The 24,286-nt window shown below is 47.1% G+C and overlaps 1 protein-coding gene across 1 annotated transcript in view; it reads left to right on the forward strand.

Annotated features, from left to right (window-relative positions):
* The window catches only part of PGM5 (phosphoglucomutase 5), a 237,533-nt gene that overhangs the window by 155,642 nt on the left and 57,605 nt on the right, over positions 1–24,286 (forward strand). Inside the window, exon 8 of the mRNA XM_030193836.1 lies at positions 15,028–15,163. Within this exon, the coding sequence (XP_030049696.1) occupies positions 15,028–15,163 (136 nt within the window). The remainder of the gene's footprint in view (positions 1–15,027; positions 15,164–24,286) is intronic.

The raw sequence follows: 24,286 nt of genomic DNA on the forward strand, positions 1-24,286 counted from the left end.
AAGAGTTGAAGCAGTGACCTCAACTGCACCTGCCTCCCACTCATCTACAAGGTAGGCAATTTTCAGACAGTGTATTTACTCAGGATGTGTATTTTGTTAGCCTGCATTTGGTTCATTAGTGCATCTTACAAATTTACACTCCGGTTTACTAAGCTGCGCTAGCGACTGACCATGCACTAGCTCTGCTTCGTAAACAGACCCCTTAGTACACACAAAATAGATTTAATGCATGTTCATCTGCATGCATTAAAATTTATTTATTAAAATTTGTGAAACGAACCAAAAATCAGGAAAAAAGCCAAACAAACCAAAAATTGTTGCCCTGTGTTCATGCCAAATTTTTACTCAGGTGAAACTTATCCTCGGAGTCATGCACGCTCTGAATGGCAGATACAGCTTGAATATCATTTTTCTATTAAAGAAAAAAAATGCAGGCTGAATTTATCCAACTCTCTGGTCGTGCTTGTGGTTCGGTAAGTTTACTGCATTGAGATCCATATGAATATACTGTTAAGCAGAGAACATAAATGAAGACTTGAATGACCCAAGTTGTGATTTAACTGGCTTCTAAGCTTTATAGAAATGAGAACTTTCTTTCTCAATAACGTTGACATACAGTAAAGATATACAAGGTTTACAGCCTTTCAAACTGTGTGCTTTTGTAGGTCACAGGGCTAGGTAACACAAACCAGCTGTACACTTCTGACATAAGGGCAAACCTCTTTTTTTTTTTTAACAGAAGCCTTTTTTATGTTGTTGTGTGTGCTTTTGCTATAAAAGGAGAGGAAGATCTGAAGCCCTCTCACAGGGCTGAGTTTTCCAGGCTCCACTCCTTCCCTCGGCAACTCATCATAAAACCCTGGTCACTGGCTGCTGCAATTTTTTTTTTTGTTACATTTGTACCCCGCGCTTTCCCATCCCACTCATGGCAGGCTCAATGTGGCTTACATATACAGGTACTTATTTGTACCTGGGGCTACAGGTACTTATTTGTACCTGGGGCAATGGAGGGTTAAGTGACTTGCCCAGAGTCACAAGGAGCTGCCTGTGCCTGCAGTGGGAATGGGAATCAAACCCAGTTCCCCAGGCCCAGAGTCCACCACCCTAGCCACCAGGCCACTCCTCCATTGTTGCTACTATTTGAGATTCTACATGGAATGTTGCTATTCCACTAGCAACATTCCATGTAGAAGTCAGCCCTTGCAGATCACCAATGTGGCCGCACAGGCTTCTGCTGTCCTGCACGTATGTGCAGGACATCAGACTCACAGAAACAGAAGCCTGCGCAGCCTTCTACAAGGAATGTTGCTAGTGGATTCCATGTAGAATCTCCAATAGTATCTATTTTATTTTTGTTACATTTGTACCCCACGCTTTCCCACTCATGGCAGGCTCAATGTGGCTTACAAGGGGCAATGGAGGGTTAAGTGACTTGCCCAGAGTCACAAGGAGCTGCCTCAGCCTGAAGTGGGAATCAAACTCAGTTCCCCAGGCCCAGAGTCCACTACCCTAACCACTAGGCCACTCCTCCACTCCTCAAGACATTAGTAATTTGGGTATGATGAGGAATGACCCCGGATGCGCTGCACTGACCCCACAATTCTCTGAGTCATGATCCCAGTGCTTTGCCAGTACAAGAATGTTGTAATGTTTACAGAGTTTCCAATGGATATGATTTACCACCTTGTGCCTTTCTGTGCAGACATTTTCCACAATCAGCACTTTGTAGCCAGCTACAAGACGAGTGATTGTTTCCAACTCTTTTACAGACTCTATAGATGTCTGTTGGAACAGTTTTTTCTACGCTTGTTGTGAACCATCTCATCCATAACCATAAGCCACTGTTTCTGGGCTGCAACTATCTCTCATCCTTAGATTTCAGTTCTCCTCTCATTAAGCAGTCATGTTTTGATCCACGTATTTCCCACTGCATTTCTGCACTAGCCACTTGTTTTCCCTTCCTTCTTTAGTTTTTCTTTCTGTAGGTATTTATATCAATTTTTTTTTTTTTGACTACAGGGTGAGAGGGCAAAAAATAGCCCCCTAGAGTGTTTTTGCTGTTTTCTCAGCAACCATTTTGAATTTCAGTGAGAAATTATATGTACTTATTTAGTCATCATACTTACATATTACTATTAGACAACATTTAATTATCTTAAGCTATGTTGATGTTACTGAAATTTTAGTGTTGCTACCTAGCAATTATTGCGAGTTAAAACATTTTCAGCTAAAACACAGTAAAATAATATCATTCAAATGATACAATTAACAATGGACCCTGTTTACTAAGCCACGCTTGTCTGTGCACTAGTGTTTTTAGCGCGTGCTAACGCTAGAGACACCCATAGGAAGATATGGGTGATTCTGGCATTAGCACGTGCTAAAAACGCTAGCATGCCTTAGTAAACAGGGCCCAATGTGTCAGAATTTTGCAGTCACAGCGCTCCAGTTGCTTTGGGAAGTTCTTAACAGCCTTGTCCATCAGTTCCTGTGGCAGGCTGTCCCAGATCATCTGCAGCACTTCCTTGAGTTCAGCGATTGTTTGTGGGTTTGGGTGGAGCTTGTGATAGGCCTCCAACATTGTTCCATAGACAAAAGTCTACATCACTGTGACATCATTAACAGTAAGCTGGTACACCGTTTTTGTTTTTTTTTGGAAGAGGGGGTTCATATAATGGTAGTCTTACAATGCAAACATTTTTGAATGTGTGAAAATCACTGGATGGTCATGCTACAAAGTCTGTTTAGAGATCAGACTCGGGACATAAACGTAGATATTAACAACAAATGAAACTCTAAAATTTCACATTGAAATTCCAAGTGGTTGTTGAGAACCCGTGTAATCATTCAAAATGACTTACACCACAAATGAAACAATTGCAATCTGAAAAAGAGAGAAAAGAAGAAAGGACAAAATTCATAGCAATAATACATGGATAAGACCAAATGACAAATTTATCTTATATCAGGATACAGAAATGTATTTAAACCTTTGCAAAAGAGAAGATTCAGATTCTGTCTGAGCTCACCCGGGAGTTTATTCCAATTATAGGGTCCAGTGGCGTAACTAACATATTGACACCCAGGTCCGATCATTTTTAACACCCCCCTCATTATTTTTAGTAATAATCCATGAGTCACAAAACAAGGGTGTACCTAGGAAAAGGCAGCATCTTAAACATTGCAGTGAGCACTAGAACATCAATGTACCCATTGTAAAAGTAAAGTCAGATTAGCAGTGGCGTTCTTAGGTCGGCTGCCACCCAGGGCGGACCCCCCCCCCCCGGGTGCAGCAGCGCCCCCCCAGGGTGCAGCATGACAACCCCCCCCCCCCCAGCGCAATGACACCCCCTTCCCCAGCGCATCAAGCCCCGCCCCCCCCCGGGTGCATTCTTGGCTGCTGGAGGGTGCAGAGAGCAGCCGCGCGTCTGTCGGCTGCACTGGCTCCCTGCTCTCTCTGCCCCAGAACAGGAAGTAACCTGTTCTGGGGCAGAGGGAGCAGGGAACCAGCGGAGCCGACAGACGCTTGGCTGCTTTCTGCACCCTCCAGCAGCGTGCACCCGGGGTGGATCACCCCCACCGCCCCTTCCTTCCTACGCCACTGCAGATTAGTAAAGATGATCCTGCCAACAGAAACCAATGACTTTTTCACAAACATAGAACATAGATACATCCATATCCAGTATAGAATAAGTAACCACAAACTAAAAATAGAAATATGTAGACAAAAATTAAACTGAACCCTCAAGAAGCCTGATACTGCATACAGCGCACCACAGAAACAGTGATGCATGTCCCCTAGAACTGTGTAAAATATAAAGACAACAGATGTAAATTAAAAAAAAAACCTGTAAATTGCCAATCACCACTTTACAAATTAATACATAGAAATAAAACAAAAAATGGAAAATAAGATAATACCATTGTATTGGACTAATACATTTTTCATTTAGCTTTCAGAGGCCAAAACCTCCTTCCTCTGGTCAGTATAGTATACTGCTGTTACAGTAATCTGTCCTGACCCGAGGATGGGGATTTTGGTCTCTGAAAGTTAGTCAAAAATATATTAAAATTAATCCAATAAAAAGTTCACCTTATTTTCATTTTCTATGAATTACCACAGCTACAATACTACTTTATCCTACAGCCCCATAGTACTGCATCTTATTCTCCCCTCCCCCCAGATCTAGCTTTTTCCCAGTCTCCCCTCCCTTAAGCATCCCCCCCTTTCCTGTCCACTTCTCTTCCCCACCACTTCATCCTTGCTCTCACTTCCTCCTTCCCCTTTGGTCTGACATAACTCTCCCTCCTCTCTCCACCCTTTTTCCCTCCCCCTGTGGTCTGGCATCTCTCTCCCTTTCTCTCTCCACCCCCCCCCCCCTTTCCCTTCTCCTTCCCCTGTGGTCCAGCATGGCTTTCTCTCCTCTCCACCCCCCTTTCCTCTTCCCCTGAAAGGGACTACTCTTCTTGTTAGAGCAGGGCAACAGTTTTGCAAGGTACACCCTTTCCACAAATGACCAAACTATCAATTTATGTGCTTAAAACAATTTTTACAGGAGAAAAGAGACCTCAGAAACCACCAAAGGGTGATGCCCATGTCATTCAATGCTGAAGGGACTTTTCTAACATCTGCCTCAAATACATCCAGTGTTTTCTTGTGTGCAGTGTGCTGGGGGGGGGGGGGGGGCTTGTCTAGGAGCAGTAAAAATAGCTGTCTCCACTTGAAGTCTCTGCAGCTATTTTCAAGAAGCAACGGTAGTGGGGAGGTCAGTGTCGGTGAGTTATTTCCTGCCCCAGGAGGCCACTTGACCTCCAGGGTGTGCTATGGTAGGCTGGGGGGGGGGGGGGGGTGAAGGCAAGCCCACCTGCCAACCAACCCACCAGCTAGCCAGCCCAGGAACCTGGACAAATGGGCTGGCTGGGAAAAAAAATAGTGCAGACCCCAGACAGTCCCATGAAAAGGAGGACATATCCAGGGAAATCCGGATGTGTGGTAACCCTAGTCAGATGCCCTGAATTCAAGGTAGGAAGAGGCAGGTAGAGATGCTGGAGTGCAGGGTACAGGGCGAAGGAGGAAAGAGGAGAGCATAGATGCCAGGACCTTTGTGAAAAAGAGAGACAGAGATGCAGACTGTAGAGGGGTAGGGGCGGAGGAGCGTGAGAAATGAGTTCAGGGGAAGGGAAGGGGAGAGGCAGCCAGATTTGAGGAGAAAGTAAAATGGAAGAAAATTGAATGTGAAAGATGGACATAGGGGCAGGAAGTGAAGAAAAAGGGAGGGCAGGAAGTGAAATAGTGACTGTACAGGAGGCCCTGGAAGCAGAGCAAAAAGACAGAGGGAAGCAGAACCAGAGACAGGGAACAAGATGATCAGAAAAATAAAATCACTGGACAGCAAAGGTAAGAAAAATGATTTTAGTTTCAGTTTAGTAATTGAAATATATTAGTTTTGAGAATTTGCATCTGCTGTCTATATTTTGCACTGTACAGGAGGAAATGTGAGGGGGACGCTATGTGCGATTAAATTTTTTAACCCCATGGTTCATTTCAATAAAACTTTTGAATGGTTGTCCACCTCTGGTGTATTATTAACATTTTAATCCTAAAGCTATTAGCTCACTAGAAGGGGACACTTTATAGTCTCTGTGTGCCATGAGTTAAGAGGGAAGCATAAATTTTGCCATCGACAATGCTATGTACCCACCTCCAGGGTAACCCTCAGCTCCAACTAATGAGGGGACCACTGCATAATTTGGCGCTCAGAGACCCCTCCCAAAGAACTTAATCTTTTTGCTCATTTTGTAATCTACAAGTTATAACTTAATAGGTTGCAGTTTTTCCTGTATTTTCATGGAAAGGTAGAACAGTATTGCTAATGGTGGGTAAGTATACACCAGTGATGTAGCCAGACCTGACATTTTGGGTGGGCCCAAAGCTAATATGGGTGGGCACTATGTATATAAGTATGAGTAGTGTTTCTTGGAATACTACAAAATAATGCCTTAGAATGCATTTGATCATGAATTTCTAAGTAGTCTGGCCAACAGCTGCCCTGCATCAACAAAAACCACATACATACTTAATAGAAAAAAACAATATTTTTATATAGTTACATTGAGGCATATTTTCAAAGCACTTTGGGAGGCTAAGTTCCATAGGTTTCTATGGAACTTTGGGAGGCTAAGTGCTTTGAAAATGAGCTTGATAATCCCGTATCTTAAACTTGACCAGACATAAGTCTACTATAATGGCAAACACCTCAACATATGACAAGATCTCCACCATCCATCCTGTAGCTAGGCATTAGCCCTACCCTACCCCCACCCCTCCCTGTAGCCCAACATCAGCCCTGTCCTAAGCCCTACCCATCCCCCGTCTTGCTTCTCCCCTGCCCTTCCTAATCTCACCCCCATCCCACCTTAAAGCACACTAGCATCTCTCTATATAAAAGGCAACACCAACGTTCTATGAAGCCTCCAGCCAGAATTGTGAAGGAGGCGAGATATCCGGTTTCCCTATGAGTGTCTGCCCCGCCCTCTCTGTAACACAGTCAGTGAAGGAAAACAGCAGAGCACGAAATCAAATCGCTGGCTCTGTAACAGTGAAGGACTCAGAGGGGGGAGGGGAGAGAGGCCAGAGGGCAGGGACACACACACTCCCACATGCACACAGAAGAAAACATTGCTAGCCCCCGTTTCATTTGCATCAGAAACGGGGCTTTTTTACTAGTTAAATATAAAACATTTTGTATTTTAATGTCCTGCGCATGGCAGAGCCCACCTCCACCCAGAAACCCACCTATATTAATACAAAACGTTTTTTTTTTTGTTTTTTTTTTAATCCTGTGCTCTGCAGTACTCAGGCCCAGGTTAAAATAATTTTTAAAACGTTTTTGTATTTAATGTTGGTGGGTTTCTAGGTGGGGATAGGCTCTGCAGTGCCCAGGTTAAAATTAATATTAAAAAAGAGACCATCCACACCAAGATGAAATCTACAACCTTTTTTTAAATTTTATTTTAACCTGGGCACTGAGCCTATCCCCACCTTGAAACCCACCAGCAGTCCAGCATTACACATAATAAAAATTAAAACATTTGTTTTTACCTGGGCTTGAATGTTGTTGTTTCTCAAAAGACTGCAGTCATGCACACTATGCAGTCAGTGTGTGGAACAGAGCACTGCAGACTGCGCTGGATCCTGCACCTGGCCCTGTTTGTGGCAGCGGGGGAGTGCTGAGGCCTGTCTGAGGCTGAACTGACACAGCATCGTGGTGTTACGTCTGTGGCCGTGACCACCCTCAGACTTACCCTGTTTCTGGGAGTCAGTGGCTGTGCTGGCTTCTGCTTGTCTCTGTCTCTGTCTTAGTTTCTCTCTGGCTCTGTGTGCTGATTGCCCTACTGAACCTCACCTGTGTGGGCTATGCCTTTTCCAAGATGGCTGCCGCCGACTCCTCTATGCCAGTATTCAAGATGGCTCCCGCTGGGCTGACTGCTCTGTGTGTCAAGCCTCTGTTTGGATGCAAGGTGATTGCTGCAGCTGTGTCTGTGGTGTGGAAGGGCTTTATTAATCACTTAGAGACTACAGCCCTGGCCTTTGCATTGTTCATTTAGGGCCCTGGTGTATAGAGTGCTCTGTACACTGTTTCAGTGTTTGCTCTTTGTGAGTTTCTATGTTTGACTAGATAGCTTAGGCACCGTGAGGCTTGTTAGCCTGTGTATAGCTTTGCTAGTGCTCTGTGTTTGCTTAGACTAGCCAGCTTAGGCACCTTGTGGCTTGTTAGCCTGTGTATAGCTTTGCTAGTGCTCTGTGTTTGTTTAGACTAGCCAGCTTAGGCACCGTGTGGCTTGTTAGCCTGTGTATAGCTTTGCTAGTGCTCTGTGTTTGTTTAGACTAGCCAGCTTAGGCACCGTGTGGCTTGTTAGCCTGTGTATAGCTTTGCTAGTGCTCTGTGTTTGTTTCCAGTGCATGACTTGTTAGCTTGGGCACAGCTTGGTTGTTAGCTGGTGTATAGCTTTCAAGTCTCCTGAGTGTGCTCTGTGTATGTTTCTTGTGTATGACTGGTTTGCCTGGGTATAGCGTTTCTATTAGCCTAGGTACAGTTTACTAGTCATTGTGTTTAAACCTGCCGACTGCCAGAACCCGGACAGTCCCTGCCTGTCGGCCCTGCCTGCGCCTAGGTGCCAGGGGGCACTCCTGGATCTTCATTCCTGCTGTTCCTGCTTGCAAGTTCCAGTTCCGGGTTTTCCTGTAAGTCCTACCGGCTGCCAGAACCTGAGGGCTCAACTCTCGGGGAAAGGTGGTCAAGCGTAGGTGAAGCCTAGGTCCAGTGTGTTCCAGTCCAGCGGGTTTCACTCCTGTATGTTCCAGTCCTGTGGGGCCCTCCAGTGTGTTCCAGTCCAGCGGGCTCCACTCCAGTGCGCACCCGTCCGGTGCGTTCCAGTTCCGTGTATTCCGGTGTAGAACTCCAGTCCGGGGTTCTGGTCCAGTTTTGTCTCATCTCTACCTTGGAGGTGATCTTGCCTGCCACTGCCGCTCCACGGTAGTGGCCCATGGGCTCACGAACCCAGTGCTCCCGGGGAAGAAGCCTGACAGTATGCCAAGGTCCGCGAGCACGCGACAGAATGCAAAGGCCATGAGCCCGGCAAGAACCCCCACCCAGCCGACCCAGCTGGGGTCCAGCTCCGTCATTGTGCTTGATCCTTCTATGACTCTTCGTCAGTATCGTGGGAAACTGTTGTCTCATCCTGTTTTGAAGAAGACCCCTGAAGCGGCAGCTGAGAGAAAACGTGTCCGGTGGCTTGGAATCACTGAAAACCCAGTTTCAGATATGGACCCTTTCATCACGCTCTCAGAATATCGCCGCAGCCTTGTCCTGAATCCAGCTTTGTGGGATACTCCGGAAGCTGTCGCTGAGAGGAGACGTCTTGGGAATTCCATGCTCTGGGCCCAGCAGGGGTCCAGTCCCATTCAAGCAGCGCGCCCAGACAAGCCTCTGAATCCAGTCCGAGCAGCGCGTCCAGCCAAGCTTCAGAGTCCAGTCCGAGGGACGCTTCTGACCGAGCCGCCTATCCCAGTTCAGGTGGCGCTTCCATTCGAGTCTCCGAGTCCAGTCCGAGGGATGCTTCTGACCGAGTCTCCGATTCCAGTCCAAGCAGCGCTTCAAGCCAAGTCTCTGCGTCCAGTTCAAGTGGCGCTGTCTACGGAGTCTCCTAGTACCAGTGTGGATCCCAGTTCCAACCCCATTTTTGAGCTGGATCTGTTTATGACGCTCCAGGAGTACCGGGTTGCCCTTTTGTCTGATCCAGCCTTGAAGGATACCCCTGAAGCTGCCGCAGAGAGAAAGCGTGTCTCCTGGCTTGGGTTTGAAGAAAACCCAGTTTCTGCTATGGATCCCTCTACCAAGCTGTTCTTTTACCGCTTCCAACTCCTCTCGGAGCCAACCCTACAGGATACTCCTGAAGCCCAAGCTGAAAGAAGGTGGCTTAGTAGTCCCGGACCGAGTTGGAGTTCCAGTCAAGATGCTGAGTCTGGATCGAGTTGCAGTTCCAGTCAAGATGCTGAGTCTGGATCGAGTTGCGGTTCCAGTCAAGATGCTGAGCCTGGATCGAGTTGGAGTTCCAGGCAAGATGCTGAGTCTGGATCGAGTTGCAGTTCCAGGCAAGATGCTGAGCCTGGATCGAGTTGGTGTTCCAGGCAAGATGCTGAGTCTGGATCGAGTTGGAGTTCCAGGCAAGATGCTGAGTCTGGATCGAGTTGCAGTTCCAGTCAAGAGGCTGAGTCTGGGTCGAGTTGCAGTTCCAGTCAAGATGCTGAGTCTGGATCGAGTTGCAGTTCCAGTCAAGATGCTGAGTCTGGATCGAGTTGGGGTTCCAGTCAAGATGCTGAGTCTGGATCGAGTTGCAGTTCCAGTTACAATCAAGGGGTTGATTCCAGTCCGGGTCCTAATCCCGGCTCAGTTTTGGATGCCAACCCAGGTTTCAGTTCCAGATCTGCTTCTGTTCAGACTTCTAGTTCCTGTCAAGACTGGGATGCCACTTTGGGCCCCAGCCCAGCTTCTGATGTCAGCTGGGGTAGTGGCTTCAGCCTTGCTCTTGCCATTACACGGAATTGCCAAGAGGTCCAGGACATTGTGAGTTCCCTCTGGGAAGGGTTACTTTTGAATTTTGTTCCTCTTGATGCATCCATGTTCCTGAGGTTGCCCCGTGGTGATTCGAAGGAGCCTCCTGGTCACAGGTGCTACTTTTGTCTGCCAGTTCTGAACTTCCTTGTGACTTCCAATCCAGTGATCTATGTCTGGCTTTTGAGACCCATCAGAAGGTTTCACCATAGTTACCCCTGGACACCTGAACTCCTCAGGGAGACCGAGAGGGGGGTCTTGAGGAGGGGGTACTGTTACGTCTGTGGCCGTGACCACCCTCAGACTTACCCTGTTTCTGGGAGTCAGTGGCTGTGCTGGCTTCTGCTTGTCTCTGTCTCTGTCTTAGTTTCTCTCTGGCTCTGTGTGCTGATTGCCCTACTGAACCTCACCTGTGTGGGCTATGCCTTTTCCAAGATGGCTGCCGCCGACTCCTCTATGCCAGTATTCAAGATGGCTCCCGCTGGGCTGACTGCTCTGTGTGTCAAGCCTCTGTTTGGATGCAAGGTGATTGCTGCAGCTGTGTCTGTGGTGTGGAAGGGCTTTATTAATCACTTAGAGACTACAGCCCTGGCCTTTGCATTGTTCATTTAGGGCCCTGGTGTATAGAGTGCTCTGTACACTGTTTCAGTGTTTGCTCTTTGTGAGTTTCTATGTTTGACTAGATAGCTTAGGCACCGTGAGGCTTGTTAGCCTGTGTATAGCTTTGCTAGTGCTCTGTGTTTGTTTAGACTAGCCAGCTTAGGCACCTTGTGGCTTGTTAGCCTGTGTATAGCTTTGCTAGTGCTCTGTGTTTGTTTAGACTAGCCAGCTTAGGCCCCGTGTGGCTTGTTAGCCTGTTTACAGCTTTGCTAGTGCTCTGTGTTTGTTTAGACTAGCCAGCTTAGGCACCGTGTGGCTTGTTAGCCTGTGTATAGCTTTGCTAGTGCTCTGTGTTTGTTTAGACTAGCCAGCTTAGGCACCGTGTGGCTTGTTAGCCTGTGTATAGCTTTGCTAGTGCTCTGTGTTTGTTTCCAGTGCATGACTTGTTAGCTTGGGCACAGCTTGGTTGTTAGCTGGTGTATAGCTTTCAAGTCTCCTGAGTGTGCTCTGTGTATGTTTCTTGTGTATGACTGGTTTGCCTGGGTATAGCGTTTCTATTAGCCTAGGTACAGTTTACTAGTCATTGTGTTTAAACCTGCCGACTGCCAGAACCCGGACAGTCCCTGCCTGTCGGCCCTGCCTGCGCCTAGGTGCCAGGGGGCACTCCTGGATCTTCATTCCTGCTGTTCCTGCTTGCAAGTTCCAGTTCCGGGTTTTCCTGTAAGTCCTACCGGCTGCCAGAACCTGAGGGCTCAACTCTCGGGGAAAGGTGGTCAAGCGTAGGTGAAGCCTAGGTCCAGTGTGTTCCAGTCCAGCGGGTTTCACTCCTGTATGTTCCAGTCCTGTGGGGCCCTCCAGTGTGTTCCAGTCCAGCGGGCTCCACTCCAGTGCGCACCCGTCCGGTGCGTTCCAGTTCCGTGTATTCCGGTGTAGAACTCCAGTCCGGGGTTCTGGTCCAGTTTTGTCTCATCTCTACCTTGGAGGTGATCTTGCCTGCCACTGCCGCTCCACGGTAGTGGCCCATGGGCTCACGAACCCAGTGCTCCCGGGGAAGAAGCCTGACAGTATGCCAAGGTCCGCGAGCACGCGACACGTGGATGCTAATGCCACTGCTGCCATAGTGCTTTGCACTCTGCAGCTGCTCTCACTGGTGCCTGCTGCCCTGTCTCCCACACGCCCCCTCCCCCCGCATCGTGAATGCGACTCATCGGGCCCAGTCTCTTCCAACTGTGCCTGTGTTCCTCTGCCAGTACTGAGCTCCTAGGATCCGACCCAGATTCAGGACGGGTCCTAGGAAGAGCTCAGTGCTGGCAGTGGTACACAGGCACAGTTGGAAGAGACCGGGCCCGACGAGTCGCATTCACGCCGGGCGGGGCCTGGAGAGGACAGGGCATCAGGCACCAGTGAGAGCAGCTGCAGAGTGCAGACAAAGCACTATGGCAGCAGCGGCATTAGTAGCTGCGATGCAGTCAGCTATGAGCTGCTAAACTACCCTGTCAGAGTAGGTCCAGCTCCCGCAAATTAACTCCACTACCGACTTAATACTCCCTGAGTGATCTGGACCCGAGCACTGCAAGAAAACAAATTAGGCAGGTAGGACTTAACGCTCCAGGCTTGTGCAGCTGAACTAAAAAGCTGTGCAGCTTAACCGGCGCCTAGAAGATCAGCGCCAATTGGTGGATCAGACAAACTAGGTGGGCCTAAGCTGAGATTGGATGGGCCTGGGCCCACCCAGGCCCACCCATAGCTATGCCCCTGGTACACACAGGGTTCTCTTCCTTCTTCCTTTACTGGCAAGACTACACTGATCACGCTCAAGACTGTAGAAATAAGGAGAACCACCTATTACTCAAATATCTTTTTTTTTTCTCCTTTTACTTCATCATATAGGCATTCCATTTCATAGATGGCAATACCTCATTTTCTAGGCTAAGCAGAGATTGTTGTGGAATCAGGAGTTCTTGAATTGACCTGTGGAATGGCGTATCCATTACCACTTAACCCAGTTTGTGAAGATTTATGAGCTGAGCCTTTGCCAATATGAAGCACAGGATATTGAGCTCATTCTGGAAGTACTATTGCCTGTCAGTCAATAGACTATTTTGGTTCATTAAAGCATACTATAAGTATTCAATAAATCACTGTCCCAAGCTAGCTAAGAAGGCTAGAAGTTACGTTAGCAGAAATGCTCAAGAGACTGTGCGTTAATATTACACCAGCTCTCAGTCCACTTCTGTTGTACAAAAAAAAAAAAAGACTGTAGAATTTGATGCACACATTGAAATGTTGCTATTTGGTTTGTTCCTTTACAGATGTGGACATGTTTTCTCACCAGATTTCTTGATCCTTCTTTAATACATTGTTGCTGACTAATGGTCTAATACTTTTCATACCAAATGAAAATCTCTCAGCATGATGTGCAGAATTTTAGTTTTGCAGAAAAGAATAGTACACTGTATCTAAAAAACAGTTTGACTTTATTATACTGTACATAAAATCATAGGGCAGGATATTCAAAGGCCTAAATTTAGGAGCTCAGCTTTTTATGAAGATCAGGCCCTAAAATTTCTCTAAACCACTTGTTGCTTGGCACTGGGGATGCACCATAGCTCAGTCCCTTACACTGCAGTCTGGACTTTCCAGGACGTTATGTGGAATACGCCCCCCAGGTCCCACCAACTTCCTGAGGTACACAAAATTCACTCCTGTAGCCACACTTCTCGTATACTTAACTGAACCCCTTATGACCTTGGCTGCTTCAGTAGTTATTCCCAGTTGGTACGCCTCTCAAGACCCTCCGTAGGTTTCTACCCCTCATCTATCTATTCTGTTCTGTTAGGCCAAGCTAGCCTAAGGAATCTCTGCGTCTTTCAAGGCCTAGCAACCCATGCAGAAAAGGCAGCTCCCTGAGGTCCACAGCAGCCCTTGCTCAGCAGTGGCGAAGGACTTTCCTTACCCCCCATGATACAGGACCTTTTATTGTTCCCTCCAATTTCAGCTAGGGAATAAACTCTCACTATGATAGGCACCTAGGCCCATTTTCCATTACATCACCTTAAGTGCCATAACACTCAGGAGCAGAGACTCCCCCATTGTAAATCTAGAGAAAACTTTTGGGGTCTTTCTACACACTGAGAAATGTTGCTGTGGGTACAAGCATACGGAAAAGTTGCTCCTTGGTTTGTTTTCCTTCAAGAGTAAACAATGTCTCACCATATTTCTTGATCTTTCTATAAATACATTCAGCCAGTGGCGATCAGCATTTTGCTGACTGCCTCCGGCTTTATGCCCAGAAATTTAATGCCATGCAGTGTCCGGGCTTCAGCACTGAATTTCCAGGTTTGTGGAGCCAGCTAACTCATAACCAGTTACATGCAATATTCAGCACTTAACCGGCTATGGGTTACCACATGAAGACAGGACTGACTTTTTATGCAGTCCTTTTTATGCACCAGGGCCGTCGAGAGACTAGGCCGGGCCCGGGACAAGGCCGCCCTGCCTCCGCCCCCCCCCCCCCCCCCCCCCGCCACTGCAGTCCACAGTCTCACCTACCTGCCTCCATGGCTCTGGGCTCCCTGCATTGAAGGCGGCAGTTGCAGATCGCCTCTCTTCTGGCCTTCCCTCCCTGTGTCCTGCCCTCGCCTGATGTAACATCCGGTTTCCACGAGGGCGGGACACAGGGAGGGAAGGCCTGAAGGGAGGCGATCTGTGACTGCCGCTTCAAATGCAGGGGGCCCGGAGCCGAGGAGGAGGCAGATGAGACCGGGAACTGCAGTGCCGGCGGCCTGACCCCGACGCCGAGTCTCCCTTGGAGGCCCAGGGAATTTTGTCCCCCTGCCCTCCCCTCTCGTCGGCCCTGTTATGCACTTAACCTGGGAGGTTAAGTTCTCAATATCGGCACTAACCAGCCAAGTGCTGATTCCACCCCCAGAATGCCTACAAAATTGTCAGGTTATGTTCAGCGGCACTAACCAGTTAACTGCGGCTGAAAAATAATGGTTAGCCTCGAACAGGTGATATAACCAGGGGGGGGCATTTCTGGCTGGTTGGATTGCTTTGAATATTGACCCCATTGTTACCCTCTATGTTGATATAATATTCCCATCAAACAAAAGTGTAATGCAAAGAGTTTTAGTTTCAGGCAAAAACTGTATCCCATTTGTACAATGTCTAAAAACAACAATTTAACTTCCCTGCATGTAAAATCATATTTAAATACCCTAATGGTTGCTGCTGAATATCTTTTATAGATGTATATTTTTTTTATGACCTCCTACCGATTTACCCATTTCTGCTGTTTGTGGTTGTTCAGGTTCTGACCACATCAGAGAGAAGGACGGGCTCTGGGCTGTGCTGGTTTGGCTTTCAATCATAGCGGCACGGAAGCAGGGTGTGGAGGAAATTGTCAGGGATCACTGGACAAAATTTGGACGCCATTACTACTGCAGGTGAGGTTGAGGGTTTGCATTTTTAAACCATGCCAATAATAAGCTCTATTGAGTTCTACGTGAAGAGGGATAGTAATTTTCACCTTCTCAGGAAATAAAACTCACTAATGCTTTCATAGGGGAAACAAAGGAAATATAAGTAACGCTGTTCTCCTTCCTGAGATTGTCTGCAACCTTCGGTGCCACTGATTGTTCGCATGCCAGGGCTCCATGTTACTGACATTGATCCTCAAATCCCTGGGCCCTGAAAAATGATAAACACAGTCCCATAGGACGTTAGCAGAAGCTGGATTATATTAAATTACTACCACATTGTTGGACTTGCTAACTGTTTTTTATTCAAGATTCAGAACAGCTCTGGCACTGGAGCTCTACAGTCTGACACTAGCATGGCCGATGGGACTTGCAGGCAGTGGTGCAGCCACAGGAGAGCCTGCCCCACCCCTTCAAAATTGCGGCACAGTCTGCTGCTGTGGTTGATGGGGTCCCCAAGCCCTACCAGTGGAAAAGATCCTCTCCAGTGGTGGCCTGGCAGTTGGCAGCACTGGGCCACTACCGCTATGTCTCCAAATACTTGTCCCACCCACCATGGGAGCAATTCTATAACTGGGTGCCTTCATTTAGGTGCCCTGCAAGCCATGTGGGAGCCTATTCAATATTTATTTATTTATTTGTTACATTTGTATCCCACATTTTCCCACCTATTTGCAGGCTCAACGTGGCTTACATAATACCGTAAAGGCGTTCGCCAATTCCGGTATGAACAAATACAGTAATGTTGTGGTAGAATAAGATTCGTGTGTACAGACACATTTGAGAATCATAGAGAAGAAGAGAATCATAGAGAGGAAGAGTTATTATATGTCCATTATGAGCTTTGGTTTTGTTGTGTTGCAGGGTACAGGCATTTAAGTTGGGTCGGTAGGGTATGCCTTTTTGAACAGGTTAGTTTTTAATGATTTCCGGAAGTTTAGGTGATCATAAGTTGTTTTCACGGCTTTTTTTAAAGCGTTCCATAGTTGTGTGCTTATGTAGGAAAAGCTGGATGCATAGGTTGATTTGTATTTGAGTCCTTTGCAGCTTGGGTAGTGGAGATTTAGGTATGCTCGTGTTGATCCTGTTGTGTTTCTGGTTGGTAGGTCTATGAGGTCTGCCATGCATCCCAGGGCTTTGCCGTAGATAATTTTATGAACCAAGGTGCAGATTTTGAAAGCAATACGTTCTTTGATTGGGAGCCAGTGCAGTTTTTCTCGGAGGGGTTTGGCGCTTTTGAATCGCGTTTTCCCAAATATAAGCCTGGCTGCCGTGTTTTGAGCAGTCTGAAGTTTCTTTATAATTTGTTCTTTGCATCCCGCATAAATTGCATTGCAGTAGTCTACATGGCTTAGCACCATTGATTGTATCAAGTTGCGAAATGTTTTCCTCGGGAAGAATGGTTTCACGCGTGTGAGTTTCCACATTGAGTGGAACATTTTCTTTGTTGTAGATTTCACTTGGTTCTCTAGTGTGAGGTTATGGTCGATTGTAACACCGAGAATTTTCAGGCTATCTGAGATAGGGAGGGTATAATCTGGGGGTGTTTGTTTGTGGGTTTGTTCGTATTGTATTGGGATGAGAGGATGAGACAGTGTGTTTTTTCTGTGTTGAGTTTGGAAACTTCAAGGGCTAGATGCACTAATCAATCATTAGAGCCCTTCCCTTACCGATTCCCTTAGCAAATCGGTAAGGAATGGGCATGCATCAAGGAATAGGAATGCAAATGAGCTGCTTGTTGTAGCGTACTTGCATTCTCTATTCCGTCGTTAAACAGTCGGATAGTCAGCCGGTCGAGCATGCGCAGAGCAGCCAAGCATTATGTTGGCTGCTCTGCGCATGCCAAGGACGTCCTTTATGGACGTCCTTCACTATAAAAAAAACTCCCTCTAAAAAGACGTTCTTTTTACAGGCTACAAGCTAATGTACATTTCAGAGCAGTGGCGTACCAAGGGGGGGCGGTGGGGGCGGTCCGCCCCGGGTGCAAATCAGCGGAGGGTGCTCTGCTCATGTTGCTCCAGTCCCTCCATTTGGGCCGTCGACCCTGCCTCACTTCTGGCTAGTTCCGCGCGGCGCACCCTTCTTCTGCTCCACCCATGCCAAATTGCTGCCGCTATTGCCTCTCCATCTCCTCTGGCAGGGCGGTCCCGCGCCTTCCTCCAACAGCCTCTAGCCCTGTGTGTTAACACCGCCACTGCTGCTGCTTCGTTCTCACCCAGCAGACTAGCAGCGGTAGCGTAGCGGTAGAAAAAGCAGGAAGCTTGCGGGGTTTGGGTTTAAACTACCCGTGGCTGCCGATCCCGCCCCTTTGACGTCATTTCCAGTTCTGGAGCACAGTCGGCAGCCACGAGTAGGTAAGGCCCCGCGATCTTGGTTTATTATTTTTTTCTAATAGTTTGAAGCGGGAGGAGCAGCATCGGGGGGGGGGGGGGGTGAATGGATCCGGTAAAAAGGATAGAGAGGGCAGACTGTGACAGTGGATTGAAAGGCAGAGATAGAGAGGGCAGATGGTGGATGGAACATGGGGCAGAGAGAGGGGGAGAGAGGGAAGCGGGCAGACCCTGGATGGAAGGGAGAGAAAGGGCAGATGGTGGATGAAAGGAGCAGAGAGAAAAAGAGAGGTAGAGAGGAAAGACCCTGGATGGAATGGACAGAAAGGACAGATGGTGGATAGATGGGGGTGGGGGAGGACATATCCTGGATGTAAGGGAGAAAGAGGGAGAGCAGATCCTGGATGGAAGGGAGAGAAAGGGCAGATGGTGGATGAAAGGAGCAGAGAGAGAAAGAGAGGTAGAGAGGAAAGACCCTGGATGGAATGGACAGAAAGGACAGATGGTGGATAGATGGGGGTGGGGGAGGACATATCCTGGATGTAAGGGAGAAAGAGGGAGAGCAGATCCTGGATGGAAGGGAGAGAAAGGGCAGATGGTGGATGAAAGGAGCAGAGAGAGAAAGAGAGGTAGAGAGGAAAGACCCTGGATGGAATGGACAGAAAGGACAGATGGTGGATAGATGGGGGTGTGGGAGGACATATCCTGGATGTAAGGGATAAAGAGGGAGAGCAGATCCTGGATGGATGGGAGAGAAAGGGCACATGGTAGATGGAAGGGGCAGAGAGAGAAAGGGCACATTCTGGATGGAAGGGATAGGAAGGGCAGATGGAAGGGGCAGAAACAGAGAGAGGAGGGATCCTGGATGGAAGGGAGAGGGTGGGATGGCAGACCATGGATGGATGAGAGAGAGAAAGGGCAGATAGTGGATGGATTGGGCAGAGAGAGAAAGGGCAGACCCTGGATGGAAGACAGAGAAATGGCAGAGGATGGAAGGGCAGAGACAAAGAGGGCAGATCCAGGATGGAAGCAAGAGAGAGCGCATACAATGGTTGGAAGGCGGGGAGAGAGGACAGACAGGGGTATACGGTGGATGCAATGGGCAGTGACAGAGAGAGCACACACTGGATGGAAGGGAAAGAGGAGGCAGACACTGGATGGAAGGGAAAGAGGGCAGATGCTGGATGGAGGGGCAGAAAGAGAGAAGCCAGACACTGGATTACAGGGGCAGGGAGAGAGAGAAGGCAGACACTGGATGGAAGGGGCAGATGGTGGATGGAAGGGAGAGAGTGAAGAGAAGATGAGGAAAGCAGAAACCAGTGACAGCAAAGGTAAATAAAAGATTTTTTTTATTTTTTTTCTGCTTTAGGTTAAAGTACTATTGTAGCTGTGTTAATACATGTTTATAAATAGAAAATGGAAATAAAGGTAATTTTTATTGGACTAATTTTAATACATTTTGACTAACGTTCAGAGACCAAAACCCCCTTCCTCAGGTCAGGTCAGGACAGGATACTGTAATAGCAGTATACTGTATTGACCTGAGGACGGAGGTTTTGGCCTCTGAATGCTAAATGTATTAGTCCAATAAAATGGTATTGTCTTGTTTTCCTGTTTTATTTCTATTTGTTAATTTGTAAAGTGAGGATTGGTATTTGCTAGTTTTTTCAAATTTACATCTGCTATCTTTATATTTTGCACAGTAGTAGGGGACATACATCACTATCACTGTTTCTGTGGTGTTGCATTGTATGCAGACTCTGCCTTCTTGGGGTTCAGTTTAATTTTTGTCTAAATATTTATATTGTTTATATTTTATTTAAAAATTTCTATACTGCTAATGCTCACTAGCAGGTCTTGGGCGTTCACAATGATTAAAACCAGTTTGTGGTTACTTATTCTATAGTGGATTAGGGTGTATCTGTATCTGTGAAAAAGACATGGTTTTCTGTTGGCATTGACTATACAGGATCGATGATCTGTACTATTCTTGCTGGTTTAGTTTTACAATAGATGTTTGATGTTCTATTGCTCACTGCAATGTTTAAGATGCTGCCTTTTCCTAGGTACACTCTTGTGTGACTCGTAGAAGTTACTGCTTAAGATATGGTAGAATTGCAATGTAGGTCCTGAATGACATTTGTTGTGTTTTGTATTCTCAGTATGTATAATACTGGATTTTGGAGGGGGTGTTAAAAAATGATCGGCCCCGGGTGTCAAATACCCCAGGTACGCCACTGGTTCAGAGGCAAGAGAATAAAAACTAACCTGACGATAGGGAGAAGCCTTCCAGCCCAGAAAATCGGGACGTCAGAGGACAGAAATCAAAACTTTTTGGACGTCCCTCCCTCCAGGTCTCTCTCAGCCAATCACAGTGCGTTTAGCTGATACTGGTAACAACTAAACGCGCTGGGATTGGCTGAGAGAGACCTGGAGCTGATCAGTTATGCTATTACTTGGAGTACTGTATTTTGTTATGCTGTGTTGATAAATGTTCAATAAAGACTTCATACAACTTAAAAAAGTGGAAAAAAAAATCCAAGTGCTAGTGGGATTTGAACCCACCACCTCTGGATTACAAGATCACTGCTCTAACCACTGGACCACAACTGTACTTTATTGGCTCTCCCTCCCTTACTTCCAGGTCTCTCAGCTGAGTGAAGCACGGCCAAAAAGGACGTTTTTATTATTGGGGGGGGGAGAGGCCGCCCAAAATGGACTTTTGGGGGTTTTTTGAAAAGCTTTATTTAAAAAAATCAAACAGGCTCTGATGCTGTAGGCTCTTTTTTGGACATTCAACCCTGCAATAATAAAAGCAAGTAGAGTTGTAGCCAAGTGGTTAAAGCACTGGTCTTATAATCCAGAGGTGGCAGGTTCAAATCCCATTAATAGCTGTGTTTAAAAAAAAAAAAAAAAAAAAAGGACAAGCACTCTTAGATTTTCCAGCGTTATGCATTCCATTTTCGTTAGCTGCTACCGTTGTCGGAAAAAAGTGTTTAGTGCGTGCCTGGGTTTACTACTTGCTCATTAAGTTTAGTGCATCTGGCCCTTGGAGCCTAGGTTCAGTTATAGAATTCTAGTGTAATCTGGTATCGAGGTGCCTAAATTTTAGGAATTCACACTTATGCCAGCCATGGACCTGGTGTATGAGTGGACACCTAAATGTGGTGGAGACATGTATAACTAGGGAAAGCAGTGTGGGAGGACCAGTCCAATACCAACACAATGGTACAAAAAATAGATTTATTGACATTTTTAAAAATGCAAATGCTTAAAAGTGAACGGACTCAACTCAGATCTGCATTTCAGCGCAAAAGGGCTCACCTCAGGAGTTGACAGATCAATGTCAATAAAAGAAATATGAACGTGTGATAATTTATTGCAGTTTTTCCAAAATACAGTGTAGCTGCAACAAAATAACTTCAGCTATTTCTTCTACAGGTGAATAGACTGTTCCAAATAAGCAAGAATTTAAGTCTTTAAATTTGGGATCATGAGCTCCTTAGAAATTAGCCTCTCTGTGGGGTTAAGAGGTCAGCTGTTGCTCTGAGTGTGGCACAAAATCAACCACTGTAAAAGTATTTGGGCTTTTAGTTTGTTTCGTTAGCTGCAGTCCATGCGTGTGGAGGTTGTTTTACCTGGTGGTAAAATATGGTCTTTCATTATTTAAATTATTATATTCTGGCTGGGATACTGTGGCTTTAGCAGAAGGATGCAGACGACAAGGTCTGACAGTCAGCAGCCCTCTCTGGTCCACATTCAAACAACCAAACTTGAGTTTTCAGTTTCAGCCAAAGCCAGGTAATGATGACGATTGCAGTTTCCGTTTGGCCAAAAGCTTTCATACGGTTTTGCTGAAACTTAAAAAAACAGCAGTTTCAGTCTGGCTGGCCCTGACTGCTGGCAGTCAGTCAATCAGTCAGGACTGACTGGAAGTCCATAGGAGCCAACTTTTCAAAATGATTGGGGATGCTCAACTCAGCACACATTATCATGTCTGTAAAAAGGAAAAAAGAGTATGGTAGGACCATGGGCACATCTGGCCAGGCCATATTTAGATGCAGAGCACACACTGGAAGGGCATGTGATTAAAAACAGAGCCAGGGAAGCACTGAATGTCCCTCACCTCATCCCCACCAATTTAGTCCACCTCACCATAGGCTGTGGGTGACTCCACTGTTTGGGGAGGCCAAGGTGGGTTGGGGCTCCACTTATGTTAGCAGTAAAGGGGACAGTAAGGGATACTCCCTTTCATCTACCAGCTCGAACATCCCCTTTCTTAAAATTAAAGTATCCCACAGTTTACAAGATTCAATATAAATCTATTCTAGAACATTCTTTCGATTACCAGAGTATAAATATGTGGAATGAAATACCATTAGAAGTAAGATCGGCTTCTTCTTATTTATTAGTTCGTAAATTTCTAAAGACACATCTGTTTTCAACAGATGGCTAGAATGTTTTCGTATTTGTTTAATTATTTTTAAACTGGTTGTAATGTCAGGGATCTCTTATTTGTGATCCGCCTTGAATCCAGAGGACATAGGTGGAATAGAAATCACAGACTAGAATAGTTTAAACAGCAACAGATAGACATTGGAAGAAGACTGAGTCATGTAACTTTAATTGCATTTACATGTGTTTGCCACAATAATTTGTTGAGCAATTAAGGTAAAAAGGACAGAGAAGTTCAGGGAGAGGAATACAGGGGATAGGAAGAGGTGAAGGGGTTTGATAGGAGTTACTGGCTGGGGGACAGAATACTGCTTTGAAGTGCTGGAGGTGGCAGACAGCAGCTGTAGGGGGAGGGGAGCTGGGTAATAGGGACATGCGCTGGGAGTGGAGCTGTAGGGAAAGGAATAGGAAGGGGTAAGTGAATTGAAAGAACCTCGCTAAGCCTAAGTAATCACAAACTAAAATAGAAATATGAGGGGGGGGGGGTCAGGATTGGGATCCACTGGACCACCAGGGAATTTTAAAGGTTGAGGGGGGGTCGGGGTCAGGGTCCGCTGGACCTTCAGGGTTGTAAAGGTTAGGAGGGGTCCAATGGACCACCAAGGATATTGTGCAAAACGACAGCTCCAGATCTGCAGCTAAGTTTTGCACATTTCTGTGCATCACACGGAATGCTCATTTTAATAATGATGAGCTTGTTGTAATACATTTGTTTAGGGTTATCGGTAGCTGCTAAGGGGAACGGTAAAAGGGACGCAGAATCCCATTGTTCATTAGACACTAAATAACGTTTGCTTTAGACTGGCTACAACCAGTCTAAAGCAAACGTTGAAGCATGGTAAACTTTGTGCATTGGACCTCAGTGTGGAAGGAAGAATTGTTTAAAAAAACAATTTCGAAGCGCCGGAGTGACAGGCAGCGCCTTGCGTCTGCCCTGCTACTAAAAATCTCTTCGACGTCGTTGGGTCTTCCCACATTGAGTCCCGCCCTCCTCTGAGGTAACTTCCTATTACCGCGAGGGTGGGCGGGACTCAATGTGGGAAGGCCCAACGATGTCGAAGAGATTTTTAGTAGCAGGGCAGACACGAGGCGCTGCCTGTCACTCCGGTGCTTCAAAATTGTTTTTTTAAAGGCAGTGATGGTGGTGGGCAGCAGGAGAACGGAGCTGGTAGGTGGGTCGGGGGGGGGGGACTCAGATGGGAGAAGGGTGTGGGGTGGGGGTTCTCAGGTGGGGAAGGGTGGGGTGGGGAGGGGGTTCTCAAATGGGAAGGAGACTGAGGTGGGGAGGGGGTTCACGGATGGGAGAAGGGGGTGGGGAGGAGGTTCTTGGATGGTTGAAGGGGAAGGGTGGGGAGGGGACTGGGGTTCTTGGATGGGAGAAGGGGACTGGGGAGGGGGTTCTCGGATGGGAGAAGGGGACTGAGGTGGGGAGGGGGTTCACGGATGGGAGAAGGGGGTGGGGAGGGGGTTCTTGGATGGTTGAAGGGGACGGGTGGGGAGGGGACTGGGGTTCTTGGATGGGAGAAGGGGACTGGCACTGGGGTCTGAGAAGGAGCCATATGGGAAAATGGGGGCCATGCCTGGGGCTGCTGGGAAAATAGGGCATGCGTGGGTCAGGTGGAAGAATGGTTCTGAAAAGGGGGGCCATAATACAAGGCATGTGGATGAAGGGGGCTGGAACTGGGGGCTGAAAAGGAGGGTAGATGGGATAAGGGGACTAGTACTGGGACTGGAGGCTGAAAAGGGAACAGGGAGAAGTGGCTGGGGGGCTGAAGCTCGGGACTGGTGGGAGAAAAGGGCTGGGGCTGAAATGGGGGACTGGTGGGATAGTGGGGCTGGAACTGGGGGCTGAAAAAAGGGGCGGAGAGAGGGGCAGATCCTGGATGGGGGAGCGAGAGGGAGGGCAAACCCTGGATGGATGGGAGAGGGAGGGCAAATTGCAGATTGAAGGGGCAGAGAGAAAGGGCAGATAGTGGATGGAAGGGATAGAAAGGGCAGACAGTGAATGGATGGGGGAGAGAGTGAGGGCAGACAGGGGCAGATGGTGGATGGATCATGGAAGGGGCAGAGATAGAGGGCAGATGTGGATGGAAGGAGCAGGGAGAGAGGGCAGACATTGGATGGAGGGTACAGCAGAGAGGGCAGACACTGGATGACAGAGAGAGACCGAAGACAGATGCTGGATGGAAGGAAGACAGTGAAAAGAAGATGAGGAAAGCAGAAACCAGAGATAACAAACTGTAAATAAAATATATATTTTTATTTTTTTGCTCTAGGATAAAGTAGTATTGTAGATGTGTTAATA

Source organism: Microcaecilia unicolor, chromosome 2 (assembly GCF_901765095.1).
Source record: "Microcaecilia unicolor chromosome 2, aMicUni1.1, whole genome shotgun sequence".
Lineage (NCBI taxonomy): Eukaryota > Metazoa > Chordata > Amphibia > Gymnophiona > Siphonopidae > Microcaecilia > Microcaecilia unicolor.